The 21,144-nt window shown below is 31.8% G+C and overlaps 1 protein-coding gene across 9 annotated transcripts; it reads right to left on the reverse strand.

Annotated features, from left to right (window-relative positions):
- Nucleotides 1–795: 795 nt before the first annotated feature.
- LOC124936906 lies at nucleotides 796–13,142 on the reverse strand. Of its 9 annotated transcripts, XR_007099177.1 has the most exons (9): nucleotides 13,007–13,142; nucleotides 12,571–12,602; nucleotides 12,100–12,205; nucleotides 11,692–11,871; nucleotides 11,043–11,112; nucleotides 10,747–10,829; nucleotides 2,489–2,611; nucleotides 1,455–1,528; nucleotides 796–1,373 (listed from the first exon to the last, which is right to left on the reverse strand). XR_007099177.1 is itself a non-coding variant. In XM_047477436.1 (5 exons), the coding sequence occupies exons 2-5, from the start codon at nucleotides 12,595–12,597 to the stop codon at nucleotides 11,063–11,065; spliced, it is 363 nt and encodes a 120-aa protein (XP_047333392.1). In that variant the 5' UTR covers nucleotides 12,598–12,602; nucleotides 13,007–13,142; the 3' UTR covers nucleotides 10,919–11,062. The 9 variants fall into 9 exon arrangements, 1 of the variants encoding a protein (XP_047333392.1); XR_007099174.1 differs by lacking the exon at nucleotides 2,489–2,611 and having other exon boundaries at nucleotides 796–1,317; XR_007099175.1 differs by lacking the exon at nucleotides 2,489–2,611.
- Between the last annotated feature and the right edge of the window lie 8,002 nt (nucleotides 13,143–21,144).

Raw genomic sequence — 21,144 nt, forward strand, 5'->3', positions numbered from 1 at the left:
GATATATTGCGGTATAATATTTTCGATATATTACAATACAATATTTTTGATATGCCTATAATATCGATAATTTTTCTTGCCCCTAAAAATATGTAATCCTCTCCTAAAAATATGTAATCCTCTAATCACATGTAATATAAACTCCAGAATCACAATAAAACATGAATAGCACCGATTTCACAATAAAACATGAAACAAATATTTTTTATTTATTTTAAGAATGTTAACAATTTTTAGTTCACTAAAAAAACTAATGAATTAATTAGTTAACATATCAATTAAACTGTTAATTAGAATTTGAGAAAACATAATGTAGTTCCATGAAAACCGCTAGGTTTGTTTATTTCTAAGCAAATATATTGTTTTTATATCTGAGTGCGTTTTGAAATGATTATGATGAAAAGTTTCAAGCTGTCAATAATTTAAAAAGGAAACTAGAGATTAAAGATTTTTTGAAATCTGAATTGTACTTATTCAAAGAGGTTGAACTTCGATCTATCCACCAACCACTTTAGATTTTCTATGTCCTTCTAACTTAGCTGTAAGACTTTTTCCTAAATGAGTTTGGTGCACAAAAATCCTATAAATACCTAGATCTTAAAATTTGGTAAAAATAATCCGCATCGAACGAAATAGACTGCACGAGGAGAACACAAACATTATTCATAGCCGAAGGCTCCACTAAAGCAAGTGCACCATGAACATAAACTAACTCTACTCTCTTCGGAAACATGTTCATTCAAAATAGAATACAAATATTACAGAAATATTATATCATACATAATATTAGGAGAATATTACAATTATATAACCCATGCAGATAGATCATGTCCTTGAAAAGGTAAGATGAACATATTTCATTATCCTTGCAATATCATCCTAAAATCACAAACCAATAGATAGTAACAATCTTCATAGAATCATATTCATATCCTCATATCATAAGTATCATTAAACATTATTAATAAGATCCATCCCTAAAAAAGCGTAACATGAATCTTCAAAAGTTACTTTTACAGTAAATTCTCATGCTAGTAAATTCTCCAAAACACCGTTCTTACCTATGACTAAATAAACTTCTCTAAATCTGTACAAACTAAAAAAGTCCACTTAATTAAACAATTTTTCATTAGCATGACATTTATGAACATGATAAACAGATTTTAACGGAGAGAATGGTGAAAAGGGTAAGACCTGAAATGAGAAAAAATCGATTATTAAGTCACAGACTGAAGACTCTTGGAATCTGCATAAGACTCTCATAAGCAACATCATTCACTAAGAGATTGCTGTAAGAAGAAACATCCAAGTATCCATCTGCATCAAGAACATCCCCATTAGGTCCAAATATGCAAGTTTTCCAGCTTCATCATCTGCCAATTCATTCCTTGTACCAACTTCATGTTTGATTGAGCCATTAACATTATTAGATATATCAACAGATGATGGCCAACCATTTGAATATAAAGACGAGCCTAAGGCTGGAGTATATCCCGGCCTCGAAGGTCGATCCTGTGTACTGTTGACTCTGTTAGTAGGCAAAACCAAGTGGACAATATATTAAAGATCTCAACTTGAAATTTTACACTAGAAAAGATAATAAAAGAGAAAAATACACCCATCTAGCAAGTGGGGAAGTGAAGCCCAATAATCACAAACTAATCATAAACACTTAATTATATTGCTGATGAACATTTATGAGTGACTAACTTCTAGGATCCGTGTAAAATCTAAATTTAAGTACTGACTAATATTTGTTTTTGGAAAATGTCAACTTTTATTGAAAAGAACGCAATATGCGTTCAAACTTATAAAGGGGAAATGCAAAAACAAAACAAGAAATAAGATCTTAAATATTGTCTAATTTTTAAGATCTAACAATTAACATTTTCAAATAATCGCATTTTACAAAGATCAAGTCATCACGCATATCCAGTAGCACAATTTCAGATTGCATAGGATCAATAAAGCTATTTACTAGTAGTGTCTAGCTTATGTTTGTTTACAAAATCTAATTTAGGTATGTGCATATCTTTTAAACTTGAATTAAAAGTTCAATGAACTTCTAAACACAAATAGGCCCAATGTTGTGTGCAGGATGCATACTTCATTTCTTTTCCATAAATATGCAATGCACATACTATATGGATGTGGTTAGAAAAAAAAAGTCTAGTTTCTAAAATCGGTCAAAAATACTACGTTTAATCATCCTCCGAAATATATGTCCAAGAGTTACATCTTAGTCTTACAATGCCATGATCATCAAGAACAGACTGAAGCTCTATTAAGTTGAATTAGATTTTATACTACTAAAATGCATATCATTTTCAGAACTGAAGTCTGAAAATATACATTTCATGCCTTGATAAAAAAAAACAGTAACAAATAGAAATGGTTCTTCAATCAAAATTAGGTTAATCCTTTAGAAACTGTTTATCATTTTGGATATCCAATTCACTATTTCCAAGTTTATCTTTAGAACTTGTACCTTTAAGAATACATGAGCCGATTCTATCAAAATTATCCCTCAAAAATTTCTTTGTTTATGCTAATGCATAGTCAGTAACAGCGAACATCTTTAGTGAAACTAGCCAAATGTTTTAAAGGTTACCTGTAGAAGAAGAGCATAAAGAACATTCAGATAAATTTCAAAAGGTTTCAAATAAAGAAAAAATTAATGTTCTGTCAAAATATAGTGCTTCAGATTAATTTATATTTTTCTAGTGGACCTCAATTAGGAAATTTATGTGAAAACTAAATTTCATATTTTAGATGGATGGAGAAAAACATGAACTAGTCCTCAATCACTTCTCCAATTAGTTAAGTGAAACTAGGGAAATGTTTTATATGTTATCTGTAGAAGATCATAAAGGACATTCAGATGTTTCAAAAGGTTTCAATTGAAGAAAAATCTATTGACCTTGGGGACTTAATAACCTGGGAAGAGAAGCCACGTCTTCTCCTTTATCAAATCTTGTAAGTGTGATCTCATTACTCTTCAAGAAACTCTAATAAACGTTTAGAAGATGATATGCTATCTATTTTCTTTGGGAGGAATAATTTTGATTGGGCAGCAGTGAACGCCTCGGGACATTCAGGTGGTATTCTTGTCATTTGGAACTATGATCTCCTCAAAGCAGAGAATATTCGAAGGGATCATATTCACTGTCCATAAAATTCAAATGTATCTTCAACAACAATATTCGGATTTTCTCGAATGTTCTACGCCAAAAAGACGGACTTTATTGACGAAATTAGTGATATTCATTAAGTTGCCCTTGCCATGGTGCATTTGCGGCGATTTCAATCTCGTCAAATCGCCAAATGAGAGGAAGAACGCTAGAAGATATACAAGGGAAATGGACATCTTCAATGCATTTATCAATAATTTCTTCCTTATCAATCCCGCCTTAGACGGGGCTAAGTACACATGGAAAAAAAGACAATAATAATGGCAACATGTCAAGAATCGACCGTATTCTCTTCAACGAGGAATGGGAAAGGCTCTTTCTTCCCAAAAATCAAGTAGCTTGCACAAGACGTTTATCAGACCACCGGCCAATTACTCTTTCTTACGGCTCCAATGTTCAATCTAAACCCCTTTCCGGTTCGATAACTCACTCCTCGAGGACCTGAGCTTTGTTGAAGCGATTTGCAAATGGTGGACCAAGCAACCCCTGTTGATGGAAGACCTTCTTTCTTCCTTTCTTCAAAGCTTAGAAACTCAAATCCTTTATCAAAGAATGGAGAAAAACAAATTTTGGATCCCTTAAATATCTTATTGCAACAGTAACAGTAAGTGCTCAATTCGACGAGTTAGATAGAGTCGAGGAGGAAAGTGAGCTAACGGAAGCAGAAACCGCTAGTAAATTTTAACTTTTTGACAGACTGAATAACTTTTACAAATGGAAGGAGAAAAATATTAGGCAAAAATGAAGATGTTTGTGGCTAAGGGACGGGACTCTAACACAAGATTTTTCCACAATTTTGCGAATGCCTAAAAGAGATATAATCAAATTTCTATTCTGAAAATCGATAAACAAGATATTGAGGACTTGAACTCCATTAGCAACGCTATCCTTTCATACTACAAGGAGCTTCTTATTGAGACTAGCCAAGGTAGACCCACTCTTGACGGCATCTGTTGTGACGAGATTTCCATTGAGGGACGAGATTTCCATTGAGGAACGAGCTATCAGCAAAACAGATTTCTTTGCCTAGGAAATTTTCAACGCTATTAAGAATTGTGACGGAGACAAGGCAACGGGCCCCGATGGTTACTCAATGGCCTTTATCAAAGGATCGTGGGATCTTCTTAAAGACGAGTATGTAGCCTCTTTTAAACACTTTCACAACACTGCCTCTTTTGAAAAGAGCTGGAATGCAACTTTTATTGTCCTTATCAAGAAAATTCAGGGAGGGTGAATTAAAACACTATAGGCCAATTAGCCTTGTGTCAGGTTTTGACAAAATTCTCGCTAAAACTCTTACCAATAGATTGAAGATACTCCTCCCAAATATCATTTCCCCCAATCAGATGGTATTTGTTCAAGGCAGACAAATCGGTCACCGATGCTTCTTTAGTTGCTAATGAGAGCTATGATTCGATTTTTAAAAGGAAGATTGCGAGTTGTTTTTGCAAATTGGACATCGAAAAAGCGTTTGACCACGTTAATTGGAACTTTATTCTCTACCTGCTAAAGAGAATGAGATTTAGAGATAAATGGATCAAGTGGAATAAGACATGCATTTTCGAGCCGAAATTCTCCATCATCATTAATGGAGATGTAACCAATTTCTTTGGTAGCAGCAGGGGGTTAAGTCAAGGGGACCCCCTTTCACCGCTTCTATTCACCATCGTCATGGAAGCTCTCTAGACTCTTTGAGAAAGCTTCAAACTCTAGCATCTTCTCGGGTATTACGTCGAAACAGTTAGAAGACCTCACATTATTACACATATCCTATTCGCCGACGACACCCTTTGTTTGCAGAACCGTCATTTCCAATCTTAAAAGGATCCTCATCCTTTTTGAGGCTTGCTCTGGCCTCAATATCAACATAGACAAGTCTGAAATTTTCTTTGTTGGAAACATTTCAGATCACTCGTTGATGTCATGGGCTTCAAAGTTGGGAAATTTCCAACCAAATATCTGGGTCTTCCGTTAGGATAAAAAATCAAAAGTCGCGATATTTGGAATCCCATCATCGAAAAAATAGAGAAAAAATTAACTCTTTGAAAAAGTAAACTGCTCTCCAAAGGGGGTAGAATGACCCTCAGTAAGTCCTCTCTTGCATCAATTCCTACATACACAATGTCACTTTTTCCCCTCCCTTCATCAACGACAAAAAGAATGAAGACTATTATGCGAAATTTCTTGTAGGGCAACTTTAACTCCTCACGGGTGACACACTTGGTCAAATGGGATACAACTAAGTTGTGCAAAAACGACGGTGGACTTGGTCTAAAAAACTTAGCCCTCTTCAACACCTCACTCATGTGCAAATGGTGGTGGAGATTTCAAAATAATGATGCTAGTCTTTGGGCTAAGAGCTTGATTGCAAAGTATGGTCATCGTGATTATGAGTGGATGCCCCTTTCGGGAAGGAAATATATCGGTAATAGTCTTTGGGGATATATCGTCAAGACTTTGACCACCATTCACCCTCTTCTTGATTTTAAAGTGGGAAATGGAAGAATGATCAACTTTTGGCTCGACTCCTGGCTCCCCAATGGTAAGCTTGCAGTCTCTTTACACGACCTTTTCTCGGTTTCCATCCGAAATGATATCAAGATTGCAGATTCATACACTTCATCCGGCGATCAAAACACTTGGAGGATTCCATCTCGTCTCTCAACGACCGATAGTCTGAGGGCAGCTGACTTACTTAGAGGTCTTCTCTCTGAAGTTACTATTGATCCGTTGATCCACTCTCTGAAATTACTATTGATCCGTTGTTCCACGACTCCTTAAATCTCATCGACTCTCCAAAATTCGAGGTTAGTCATATTTACTCTTCCCTCAACAACATCAATCCATCTTCTTTCCCTTGGAAGGACTTATGGAAAATCAAGTTACCGTCAAGAATCACGTTATTCGCATGGGAAGTCATTCACGGTGGCATCCTTACACAAGACAAACTCAAGAATAAGGGATTCCATTTGGCAAATAGATGTGTTCTTTGTGAAAGTTCCGAGGAGACAGTCAACCATCTTCTATTGGATTGTCATATGGTAAAGGAAATTTGGTCCGTTATCCAAAATTTCCTTAATCTTCAATGGGAGATGTCATGACCGGAGCACTCCAAACAATATTGGTTCAAGTTGGAAGTCAATCGTCCCAATTATGTGGTGGTCTATTTGGAAAGAAAGAAACCGTAGAATCTTTCAAGACAAAAGCATGTCATTGCTTCATTCTTCTTACCCTCGCAACTATCAAGAATAAAAGAATATGCAACGGATGGGACTTCTTTGAGCTTATTAGAATCTAATTTTCTGTAATTGTGTTCCATTTTTCTTTTCCATTTCTTTTTGTTTCTTTTGAATACTTCTCGCATTCACAACAATTTTTTCATTAATGAAAAGATTACCCTTTATTAAGAAAAAATTATAGTGGACCTCAATTAGGAAATTTATGTGAAAAATAATTATACCAACCAACCATATAAAGCTTCAATAAAATAAATTTTATATTTTAGATGGATAGAGAAAAATATGAACTAGCAACCAATTACTTATTCAAAAGGCATGAACTTTTGTTAGCAACAACCTTGTGTGCAAATTTCATCTAGTGAAAAGCACAAAAGTGTTGGTTCAATTTGAATACACCCATTGTGTGCAAATTTCATCTAGTGAAAAGCACAAAAGTGTTGGTTCAATTTGAATACACCCATTTAAGACGTGTATTCCTATGTAATAAAGGGATACATCCATTTATTTCTCTAAAGAAATATCCTAAGAGAAGCACAATAGTGTTAGTTCAATGTGAATACAAGAGATTTCATCTAGTGAATTTCCATAAATTCATAAAGACTATACTTAATCAACTATATTGAAGACGTAATCAACTATATTGAAGACGTGAATATTTTTATCCACAACCATTACTTTATTTTCAATTAAGGCGTTATAAGTGGGAATCAAACATGTGGCCTTTGATATCTTAGACATCAACTATTGCCACTTGAGCTACCCTAAATGTTAAAAAACATTAAAGAAGGAAATAAAAATTACATCCATGGTCCAGAACCTTATAACATTAGTTAAGGAAAAAGAGCAATAAGATAAAGAAACAAGACGAGACTTTGTAATATACTTGTGTTTTTTAAGGGTTTAAAGGCTCAAGGGCTTAAGGGATGCTATTAAGTGACTCATCCATACAAAAGGCATTATGCTACAATTTAGACTTTCTCACATAAGAAAGATGTCTCCTGGTACTTGAGAAAGATCCAGGTGGTTAACTTTTAGGTTACTTTATTACAATATTGATAGTGGGGAGAATGTCGTTAGCTTTTAAGTTACTTGATTACAAGACTGGTATTGCCTTGAATATTAAATTTTAGCTTGATTTATGGTTGATCTGATAGAATTTGATGAACTAAATCCTAATTTGATTTATAAAAATTAGAACTAAATGCGGAATCGTACCTGAATTCATCAGATTTTTTTTCTGAATCTTCTATTTCTAAAATAGAATGGATCTTCCAATTGATGAGTATGTCATACTATTATACTCGCTGTAGATGGATCTTCCAATTGATGAGCTTATATAAAAGATGGCATTTGCACCATTATTTACATTAATAATTCAAAAAATTCAACACAAACTCCTCCACTTTGATCTAAAATACTAAATATAGAGATAAAGCTATGTTCACAAGTCATACAAATGCAAATGTAGAAGACATCTCTAGAGGAAAATGGAAAGAATTTATCAAAGAAATGTCGGCGGGTCGAGAAATTCTTCAAAAAGTCCAAGCAATGATCCTTGATCTGAATGTTCAAGACAAATGGGTTTGAAAAGCTGTTTTGAGAATGTCTTTTTTCTCTGAAGGTTGGGAATTGTTGAGGGAAAGAGAAGAAAATGTCAATGGCATAAAGTGATGTGGTCTTCAAAAGTTTTTCCAAGACATGAAGTTATTCTTTGGTTTACTTTCGAAGATACGCTTCTGACCCAAAGAAGGAAAAAGAAAATTAAAAGTACTTTATTTGTTTACCATTATTTGGTGAGAAATGAAATGATCTTAATGAAAAGGGTTGTGCCATTCAAGTGACACTATCAACAACTTAAAATGAAAGGATTTCAACAACCTAAAATGAAAGGATTTCAACAACCGGTGTTGCTTGTGTAGTAAGAACGAATTAGACAATCACAAATCTCCCCTACGATCTCACTGCAGACTTATGGTCACTTAAAGTGTGTATTCTCAGATTTCACTGGGTTTTGTTACACATTGTCGCCGACTTTAGGGATTAATAGATTGATTGGTGTAACACAAAGGCCATAAGTGATGATGGAAGCCAATCCCCTAATTATGTGGTGGTATATATGGAAGGAACATAACAAATGATTCTTTGAAGGGAAGAGTCAAAGGAAAGGGGTGTTTGCACGGGACGAACATGACCTCAATTGGCAAGTAGGTGCGATTTATGCTATCAATTCGAGAAGAATCTCTTCTACATATGCTTGTTTTTGTCTTTTTCCTCTTTTGAAGCATGGAAAATTACAACCTTAAAGTAAATAGGTTGGTCAATGTTACTTGTTTCATTGAAAGAATTCTTTCAAATTGGATAAGAAAATGCTCATGCCGTTGACTCAGATCCAAGACGGAAAGTGGTTGATGACAACTTTGAATAGGAGGACAAATTCATCACAGCAGGTTTCCGAGATTCTTCTTCCCTTGAGTGGTTCCTGAGCCCAGCTCGCCTTTTTAGCCGGTCCTTTGATGAAAGGGAAAAGGCGGGTTATCTTGCTACTCCTGGATCTCCGAATAGCCTCACCGAAAACTGGTAGGCTAATAACCTTCGTCAATCTAGCTAGTTCGATTTTCACTAATCCGAATCAAGGGGTTGTTCACGAATGTCCTCTTTCATAAGAGCAAGGGCTTTGAAGGGCATCGTTTTTAAGTCATTGATAGACCTCTCCTACTTACTATACAGAAAAAGACTCCTTCTTTCGCCCATCAATAAATGGACAATTTGTTACGGGGACACAAGACAAACCTAGAATACACTTTTTCTGCAAGTCATCTTGAGGCTTTCAAACGCATCCAAGCAATTGGTGCCCGTAAACCCTTTCCTGTATCAAGCGGATGAAGTGATTGGGGGAGATTCCGTTCTTTCGATCCAGCAGAGACTCTTACAAAAATTCGGAAACCCTTCTTCCGAAGAAATTGATAGGGCCCGAATCGAAGCCGAAGATCTTTTCGAAGTCAAGGTTGATATCCGGATTCACTGAGCCAGTCCAAGAGTTCAGTTCACTTGAAAGCGGGTAGCCGGTGCCTTGGGTTAGTGAGAAATGAAAGAATCCTTAATGAAAAGAGTTGTGACACAGAAATGAAAAAAACTTTAATGAAAAGAGTTGAGACACTCACTATGGACATACTCAAAAGGAAATGATTTTACATTGCCAGCAAGTGTCGTTTGTGTAGTAAGAATGAGTAGACAATCGACCACGTTTACAATCTAACTAAAGACGTATGGTTGTGGTCGTTGAATTTTGGGAGCAATGGATCGGTTTTTGTAACAAGAAGGCCATCATTGACGATTAGAAGTTCATCCCCTAATTATGTGCTGGACAACTTGAAAGGAATGCAGGATAAGCCTTTGAAGGAAATAGTCACGGGAAAGAAATAATCAAAGTCGAGATGGGGTTATTTCAATTTGATGGGAATCTATCTTTGTTGTTGTTTCCTATTATTGTTTTTGCTTTCTTGCTTGTGTACCCATGAACGCATCTTGCGTTCTTACTTTTTCCCAATATATTAAAGTTGACATTTTCAATAAAGGAAACCTCCAAAGAGACATGGATGGGTATTCCCATTTGAAATGTTTGTCCAAATTTTTCATTAAATATCATTTAAGAAGGTATAAAATCCTATAATGTCACACTCAAGAGTTTACATCAAATTATTAGGCAAGTGCAACAGAAAATTGTTGAACTAAGTATAAAACATTAATATTTACATTATCATTAAATGACTTGTAATGTAAAATCACTATAAAATTATGAAATATTTATTGATATAATAAATTTCCTAGACATAATCAGATAGACTGAATTAAATTTTGGTGTTTCTATTCTTCATTTATTTGGTGTTCCGAAATGGTTGGCAACAATATCTACCAAGTGTCGCTACCCATTTCTACAAACATTGGACTTAATAGACTTGGTGGCAACAACTAGATGAAATATTCATCTAGTGTTTCATCTATTTTAGGTTATATCAATTTTATACCAACAAGCCAGAAATGACTATACATATTTCACATCTATTTGTGTATATGTTCTAGTGAGTTACTGAAACTCTCAAATAATAGAATAGAAAGATCAATCATTCACTTAAAATGGTGACATTGAATAAATTTCATTATCCTCCCAACATCATCTCAATCCAAAAATCACAAATCAATAGATAGTAAAAATCTTCATAAGTTATAAATATCATCAACTTTCATCAAATATTATTAAAAACATCCCTCTAGAAAACCAAAATCCCATGTTCGCGAAACTTTAAATTCATTTTTACCTGATCAGACGCCGATAAATCACCATATAATATCTTGCAGAGTTGTCAAACCATCCAAGTTAATTACAGACTTTTTTCGGCTTCTGTAAGTCAAAACATAAGATCAATAAGTATACAGTTGTATAATATTATATTCAATAATGTAATTAATAGGAATCAACAGTGTCATTTAAAGAATGTCTCAAATTTAGTTGAGCTTTGTCACCTTTTCGGGTAACTGCATGTTATCTAGATTAAACAAGATAGTTGTAGTAAAAGGGAAAAGAAATCAGCAGTGTGAAGATTAAAAAAGATACCTTCTTTAATCAATGACAGATCATTGTTCAACCCTTTCAGATATTGTGCCCATACTTTCATTATCTGAATCTACAAAAGTTTGCCCATCAACAACATGATTTTAAATAAAGCCACAACAAACAGATGACATGTAACCATTGATCTAGAAGCCAGATGAATAGATCAGTTAAATAGGTTATATAATATATAATGGCACGATATGATATTTACAGAAAGAATGAAAGGGAAAAACATGTACAAAATCAGTAACATATTGGCAAATACATGTACACTGATTTTACCCAATTTACTCCAATTTTTCATTAACATGAGAATTCATGAATGATAAAATAGATGGATATAAAAAAAAATTGAACTAGCAAACAATTATTTATCTCCAAATTAAACTATTTTCATTATACACTAAATTTATGCAATTAGAAAATCTTCTTCATTGTAATCTCATGTGCAAAATTCCTACTAACATATATTTCTCCACAGAAATTTCAATGGTTTAATCTCTTAGATATATACTCAAATATCTACATTGTTAGCCTAGTGAAAAGCACAAAATCGGTAGTTCAATTTGAATACAAGAGATCTAATCTAGTGAAAACAATCATCTTTGAGCATAAGAAGTGAACAATGAAGAATGATATGATTTCTTACTTGGTGGAATATCAGATCCATTGGACATGTCAACAGTAGTAGGTTCGGTTGAAAGACTGGTCACTAACTCCACTTGCCTTTCTAGCAACTGATTGAATCGCACAATTTGATCTTTCACAAGTAATCGGTAATGATATGCCTTAAAAAATGCTGGGTTGGCCTTATCAAGTTGTTTCCACGCTGAACATATAAAAGTAGTTACATTATTAAAAAGCAGCCTAACAACAAATAAAGTACATCTTATCACAAGAGACAATAAGTAAATTAAAAATAAATATTTTGTATAAATGAATAAGCTCTTCATGTATTTATGTATTAAAGAAGATGCAATAAATCCATTGCCTTTCAGGAAATGCACAACATATCTAAGAAACACAAAAAATATGAAAGAGGAAAATAAAAAATTACCAAGTTCAGTATATGCTGGATTGATTTTGGCCTTTAACCACAGTGTATTCTTCGTCTCATTAAGGCTCATGTGCCGTTTTATACATTGTTCCAAATAACCTTGCATCTAAAATCAGATGTAAACCAAGAATAAAAAATTATCATGCAATTAGAACTTAGAAGTCCCAAATATATAGATAACATCTAATAGAACAACCTAAGTAAAAATGCAAAGTACAATACTAATCCTAAAACTTATCAGCAAATCCCCTAAATAATGACCCACTTCAACTTAAGGCATTCTTAGTGGGAATCAAATTCGTGACATTGCCCCTTGAGCTATACCCTAGTGGATTACCATAATTTTAAAATAAGATTTCTGACTATTTATGTTTTGAGGAATAGCACCATATAATATTACAGCTACACCTAACAACATGAGTCTTAGTCCTGCAGTAAGAAAGTAAAAAACAAAACAAAACAAGCACTTACCACATAATCGCTGACTTCACCTGACATTGTTCCTGGTTAAATTGAAATAAGAGTTGGGACATATGTTAACAACAGCTTATATATCAAGGTGCAACAAATAATAGGGATATTGAACCAAATCCTACAGAACAACTGTAACTTTAATAAATGTTAGCTAATATAAAATCTATCAAAGCAAAACCAAAGATATAAGCTACACTATTAGCATAAACTTTTCATGTTCATGTTCTTAGAGATATATGTTAAGCATCATCATCTGTCATCAACCCATTTCACAAACCAAGAAAACCCATCAAAAGAATCAAGAAAACCAATCCAGATGTATATCTATCAGTATATATATATATATATATATATATTCTTCTAACAAGTTGCACAAAATGTATGAGCTTAAAGATAAACAAAAGATAGGATTTTTTTACAGAAGTCGAATTACCGGAGGTTTCTACTCAGAATTTCCGTCGATTTCAGGCTGGTGAGGTCGATATCTCTGTTTACAATCTGTCCTGCCCTTCCTTCTGCTATGACCCAAAAGCAAATAAGAGAGAGAATAGGTTTTGATTGAGAGAAGAAAGAAAAAAGCACATTTTAGAAATTGATTTTTATTTATTTAGATATTATCAATTTTAAAATAATAAAGTAACTTTTTTAAGATTTATTTGTATACATTATTATTTAAAAACAAATAATAGAAAATGTTTAATAGAAATATCTAAAATCATCATTTAATTAATATTTTTACTGATAATAAATTAGTTTGATTAAAAAATATTTTTATATAAATATAAATAACATCCTAGAAATGATCAATCTAATTATCATCTCTAGTTTATAATTATTTTAAGAATAATAATTTTAAAGATTTTAATTCATAAAAATTTTTTTAATAAATTTACTTTGATAAAAGTTATTTATTTTTATAAACAAAATAATAATTATGAATAACTTTTTATAAATAAACTTTTTAAAAAGTGAGAATTTTTATATATATCTTTTTATTAATTTTATTATTCATATCTATCCATCTACAAAATATATATATATATATATATACTTTTATAAATTATTTTATATTTTTACCATATTTTTTTCTAATTAAAAAAAACATCATAAATAGTTTTGTTCTCTTCACTATATATTTGTTTTAATTATATATTTAAAAACATATTTATATCTTTTTCTCTCATTTTATATATAACATGTCATATTTAATAAAAAAAAAATATTTATCCCCATAAAAAACGTTCTCTTTATAATTTTTTATATTTATTTAATAATCTTTCTCATAATTTATTATATATATAATAATACCATAAATTATATAAAAAAAATATTTTTATATATATATACATATCTTTTTTCTAATTCTTTTTATTTATAAATTCTTTATTAACTCACCATTCACATCAAAATACATAATTTATCTTTTTATATATATATATATATATATATATATATATATAAATAATATATATATATATATATATTTATATTTGTCCTGCTATCATTCATATATATATATATATATATATATATATATATATATATATATATATATATATATATATATAAACAAAAATTACATATATTATTTTCTTTTATTTTTTTAATTATTTTCATAAACATTTATATATATATATATATAATAATAATTTTTTATTTATAAATTAATTTTATCTTATCATATATATTTATATATATATATATATATATATATATACAAAAATAACATATATTAATTTATTTATTTTTAATTATTTCTATTTATATGTGTATATATATTATATAATAATAATAATTTCAAGAAATGTAATATATATAATAAAAATATATATTAAGTTATGAGACAAAAAAATAATAAACTAAATTATCAAAATAATACTTAATTAAGTCCTTATTAATCAATATAATGTTTATCAATTACAAATTAAATAAATTTAAATCTAAATTTAATATAAATAGGATAAAAAGTTTTGGTTTTACTTATTTGCAATAGAAGACCTTAATATTTAAAAATGAGAACCAAATGTTATTATTTGTATTTTTTACAAACAAGTGTTTTTGGAAAGGTATTTATTAACAAGTTGATTTTTATGGTTACAAATTCATATATATATATATATATCAAATAAGATATATGAATTTTTTTTTTTTTAAAAAATTCTTCCAGAATTAAATTTTTTCCATATTCTTCAAACACATAAAAGAATTAAATTCGATGTCGCTTAATCGAATTATAGTGAAACGATCTAGTTTCTTTTTGAGACGATTATTTTAAAATAATGATCTTCACTCTACTCTTACTTGTTTTCTAAAGTCCTTATTTTTATTATTTTATTTCTAATAAAAGTGGTCAAAGTCTTGTTCTTTCTTATAAACATTTGACTGAATCTAAGAACATGTTACCTACATATCTTCCATTACAGAATAATCAAATCGGTACATAATTTTGTCTAGTGGAACATAAAAACAATGATTTTTACAAAGGAATCGATAAAGACTTTAATTTACATCTTTTAAACAATGTGAGATGTTTAGTTTCCCTTTTTTCTTTATCAAGGCATCATTTCGTCGAGTGTCGTGCCCCTTACTCGTGTTTTAGCAATGGGTTATGTTTCGTCTTAGGGTTTCTCAATGACTGTTTGTCAACCAGGTCTTGAATCTTGCCATTTAGGGTGAAATAATGATTAGTGTCATGTCTTTTGCATTGGCAGTACTTACAAAACAAGTTTGTCCACCTACCCATTATTGGTTTATCAACTATTAGATCTTTTAACTCGATTATCTTTTTTCGACTAGTCTTTTAAATGCTTGTTCCACTATCATTCCTAAATCATCATATTCCCGACGAGGTTTGTCATATGTCTAAAGATTTTTTTACATGTGTTTGAAGGATTTTGTCGTATGTCTAACTAGGCTTTTCATGCCTCAATCTTGACGTATTGGACTAGGCTCTTTGTTAGCCACCTCTACAATGTAAATATCAAACACGTAATGGGTATCGACTTTCGTTTTCTTGTCATGTTTGTTTTGGGTTTCACAAGGAGGATCTTCTTTGTCCATAGCCTGATCCATTTCGATTTCAGCTATCATTAGATTTTCTAAGGTTTTGTACTTCTTATCGGTCATTCCAACACTATATGCCCGATTGATACTTTCCTTGACCATTTGAATTTGCTTCGCCTCACACCGGAGTGCATCAATATCCGAAGCGATGTCTTTCCATCTTATGATGAACGTTGAGAATTTCTCATCGTGCATTTGCTTAACGCCTTTCAGCTTCCTTTCAGATTTCTCTAATGTGATGTACATAGCAAACCTATCAATGAATGCTTCAGCGATTTTATCGAAGATTTCGATCCTGGCTATATCATGTTGGTGGTACCAACGAAGAGCCGAATCGGTGAGGTATCTCGGAAGCATTTGACGCATGGTTTCCCTTTTGAGTTGTAGGTAACCAAGGGTACCTACGTACATTTTCATGTACACTTGAGGGTCCATTTTTCGTTGAATTTATCGAGTGATGACATTTTTAAGTCGCGGGGAATTGGAGCATTCTCGATGGCTATTAGTCAGGCCTTTTACGTGTCGTGGACTCTTGTTCCTTTGCCCTTAGTCATTTTTTCATATTGCTCTTGAACTTTTGAAGTTAGGGCTTCCAGTTGCGATATCTTTATGTCGTACATTTTCGTATATTCGTTGACCCAAGTAGTCGGTATTGGGCCAATGAAAGTATCAACATATTGTGGATTATTTTCTTTACCGCAAGTTCCTCCCATTTCTTTGGGCTATACTTATTGCGAAGTTGGTTGATACTTTTCAATATTGGAATCTACGTACATAGACATCATGTTAGAAGGTACTAGATGTTTATGTATGGCTTGTGTAGAAGGGATTGACGGAATGGGTTCATGATAAGAGTCTCCTTTTCTGAGGCTATTTTCGACATTCGAAGACAATGTTACTATTTGTGCGGTCATTTGAGCCATCAAACTTGCTTGAACATGAAAAACCTCCTTAGGTATTCTATGTGTGTTTTTACGCGAACTAATATGCATGGACGAATCTATGTAGGGACTCGAGTGGGCTGAAGCCCACCCCCCGAATTTTTTTTACGGTTAAAATGGGACATTACCCCATATATTTTTTAATAAAATTTAAAAGAATTCACTATTTTATTTATTTAATTATTAAAAAAATGGTAAAACTTACCTTTATTTACTCGTTTTATCCAAAATTTTCTCGTTTTTTACTTTAGCCCACCCTAAAAAAATTTTAAGCCCACCTCACCACCGAATCCTGGGTCCGTCCCTGCTAATACGTCCATTCTTACGTGAACCAAGTCTTGGTTGAGGAAAAGTTGGCGTAAAACAAAAATATTATGTAGAGTGTTGTACGGTCCGATGAATGGAATCTCGACTTCTATTATGTTTTTTTTAATATAAGAAATTAATATATATAAATATATTTAAATTCGAGCTTTACGAGCCTTTTGAGCCGAACTCGAGCTTATGGTTATTTGATCGAGCCAAGTTTGAGCTTAATATTGAAAGCTCGATCGAGCTCGAGCCGAGCCAATAAAAAATGAGTTGAGCCGAACTCGAGTCAGGGCTATTTCGAGCTCGACTCGGCTCGTTTACACCTATAGCCAATATATATATATATATATATATATTAATTTGAAAAGTCCAAATACAAAGAAGTCCAAAGGCCTTTTGGATTTAATGGTCTGCTTGCGATCCTGGGCTTTTAACGGGTTGACCTAATTCGACTCCTAATTATCCTAATTACAGCTAGTCTTGTAAGTTAACCGATTGAAACGCCCAGAACCGGATCGAAATCGAACCGATCAATCGAGAAATCAACTGTCTGAAATAGCTTGAATTGAAAGCTTATGGTCAGTTTATTATTTGCAAGAAGAATATTGACGATGAAGAAGAATCTAATGATGTTGTGAGTTCATTTTTCTTTGAATGGAATTGCAAGTTTGCAACATAGTTGTGTTAAATTGAACATATCTTTGAAATTGAATATAAGTAGAATTTTGGTTGATATTCTTTGCATTTTGTAAATTCGTTATATTTGATCAGTATTGACAATTTTTGATTTTTTCTGTCTTTCTCTAATTTATTTACGTTGAAGGGTCCTATATTTAATGGGACTATTTTGAGCTCTATGATTGAAATTCAAATTTTGCTAACTGAAAAGTTAGAAACCATTTGTCCTGGTTAGATTAGTTTAAGTATTTAACCTAATGTGTGCTCAATAATAAAGACTAGAATGGTTATGATTATGATGTTAGAACAGTTCATGATTATGATGTTAGAATGGTGTGTTGTGTAGTGGGGTTAAGTTTTCAACAGAAGAGGATAGAATGATGATAGAGTTACAATCACAAAGCGACAACAAATGAGCGAGGATTGTGTTTAGGTTACTCATTTGTGTCTGCTCAAAATAAACTTAGTAAAAGGAAACCAAGGAAGGTCCATTATGAATATGAAGGTGATGCAAGGTTTGCCGTTTGTGTTCTGTCTTTGATTTAGATGGAAAATAGGTATGAAACTAGGGGTGAGCATAATTTGAGTTTACCCAAACCCAACCCTAACCCAAACCCAAATCCAAAATATTAATTTGGGTTGGTTAATATGGGTTGGGTTAGGGTTACCCAAATTACCCAAATTATATAAATTTAGTTTAATTCTCTATTATTAATCCAATATAAACTAATAATCTTCAAACTTTAAGTCAAACACGTTTTTGACATGTTTAATATATTTTTCATACGTTTAACACGTTTTTCACAAATTTAACACGTTTTTAATATTTTTAACACGTTTCACTTATGTTTTTCATATGTTTTTCACACGTTTAACACATTTTCACATTTTGACACGTTTTCACGTTTTTGACACGTTTAACACATTTTCACACTAATAACACGTTTTTCACGTTTTTGTCACGTTGAACACATTTTTAACATGTTTAATACATTTAACGCGTTTTTGACAAGTTTAACACGTTTTTTTACGTTTTTGGCACGTTTAACACGTTTTTAACATAATTAACACGTTTTTGATAAGTTTAACACGATTTTTACATTTTTTTGGCACGTTTAACACGTTTTAAACATATTTAACACGTTTTTGATAAGGTTAACACGATTTTCATGTTTTTGGCACGTTTAACACGTTTTTCACACATTGAACACGTTTTCACATTTTTGACACGTTTTTGACACGTTTAACACATTTTTGACATGTTTAACACATTTTCATACTAAAAACACGTTTTTCACGTTTTTGTCACGTTGAACACGTTTTTGACATATTTAATACGCTTAACGCATTTTTGACAAGTTTAACACATTTTTTACGTTTTTGGCACGTTAAACACGTTTTTAACATATATAACACGTTAACACGTTTTTGATAAGTTTAACACGATTTTCACGTTTTTGGCACGTTTTAAACATATTTAACACGTTTTTGATAAGTTTAATACGATTTTCACATTTTTGGCACGTTTAACACATTTTTGACATTTTAACACGTTTTCACACGTTTAACACATTTTAAATATTTTTAACACGTTTTCACACTTAAAACATATTTTTACACGTTTAACACGTTTTTACGTTTTCGGCACGTTTTTACGTTTTTTGCACGTTTAACACGTTTTCATACTAATAATACGTTTTTGTCACGTTTAACACGTTTTTGATATGTTCAATACGTTTAACGCGTTTTTGACAAGTTTAACACGTTTTTTTTTACATTTTTGGCGTGTTTAACACGTTTTTAACATAACTAACACGTTAACACGTTTTTGAAAAGTGTAACACGGTTATCACGTTTTTGACACGTTTAACACATTTTTAACATTATAACACGTTTTCACACGTTTAACATGTGTTTCACACATTTAACATATTTGTCATGTTTTTGGCATGTTTAACACGTTTTTTCACACATTAACACGTTTTTCATATTTTGGTACGTTTAATACGTTTTTGACATGATTAACATGTTTTTCACATTCTTAACACGTTTAACATGTTTGTAACATGTTTAATACGTCTGTAACATGTTTAACACGTTTTTCACGTTTTTGGCACGTTTAACACGTTTTTGACATTTTAACACGTTTTACACACTTACATATTTTTGACATGTTTAACATATTTTTTTGCACGTTAACACGTTTTTGTCACGTTTAACACGTTTTTGCATTTTTGACATGTTTAATATGTTTTTCACATGTTTGACATCAAACGTGTGAAAACGTATTAAACGTGTCAAAATTTTGAAAAACATGTTAAACGTGTCAAAAACGTGTTAAACATATCAAAATGTGCCAAAAACGTGGAAGAAGTGTTAATCGTGCCAAAAACGTGGAGAACGTGTCAAAACGTCTTAAACGTGCCAAAAACGTGAAAAACATGTTAAACATGTTACAAACGTGTTAAACATGTTACAAACGTGTTAAACGTGTTAATAATGTGAAAAACGTGAAAAACATGTTAAACATGTCAAAACGTGTTAAATGTGCCAAAAATGTGAAAAATGTGTCAAAATGTGTTAAATGTGTCGTAATCGTGAAAAATGTGTCAAACGTGTTAAAAACATGTTAAATATGTCAAAACATGAAAATAGTGTCCAACGTGTCAAATGTGTTAAACGTGTTAAATGTGTGAAAAACGTATTAAACGTGTCGAAAATGTATTAAACGTATCGAAAACATGAAAAACGTGTTAAACGTCTCAAAATGTGGAAAACGTGTTAAACATATCAAAACGTGTTAAACGTGTCAAAACGTGTTAAACGTGTTAAACGTGTCAAAACGTGTTAAACGTGCCAAAAATGTGAAAAACGTGTGAAACGTGTCAATAATGTGAAAAACGTATTAAACGTGTCGAAAATGTGAAAACGTGTTAAATGTGTCAAAAATGTGGAAAACATATTAAACGTGTCAAAACGTGCCAAAAACGTGAAAAACGTGCGAAACATGTCAAAAATGTGAAAAACATGTTAAACGTGTCAAGACGTGTTAAACGTGCCAAAAATGTGTCAAATGTGTTAAACGTGTCGAAAATGTGAAAAAACGTGTCAAAACGTGTTAAACGTGTTAAAAACGTGTTAAACATGCCAAAAATATGAGAAAACGTGTTCAACGTGTCAAAAATGTGTTAAACGTGCCAAAAACATGTTAAACTTGTCAAAAACGTGTTAAACGTGTGAAAACATATTAAAAATGTCAAAAATGTGAAAAACGTGTTAAACGAATAAAAATGTGTTAAATGAGTCAAATACATGTTAAATGAAAAAATAAAACACGAAGTTAACTTCTCTATTAGAGGCTTAATCTTACACATATTTAGTAGGGGTGAACAAACGAGTAAAACCAATACAGGTCGTATATGGATTGGATTGAATATGTTTTGGACAATCTAAACTAAAAAATATTTATATATTTGTAAATATCAACTTGAAATTATTCAATAATTTTAAATTAATTGAATTATTCAAATTCAATCCGAATTTAATCCAAACAGGTTTAGATTAGTACATCAAATAC

This window comes from Impatiens glandulifera, chromosome 4, assembly GCF_907164915.1.
Source record: "Impatiens glandulifera chromosome 4, dImpGla2.1, whole genome shotgun sequence".
Classification (NCBI taxonomy): Eukaryota; Viridiplantae; Streptophyta; class Magnoliopsida; order Ericales; family Balsaminaceae; genus Impatiens; species Impatiens glandulifera.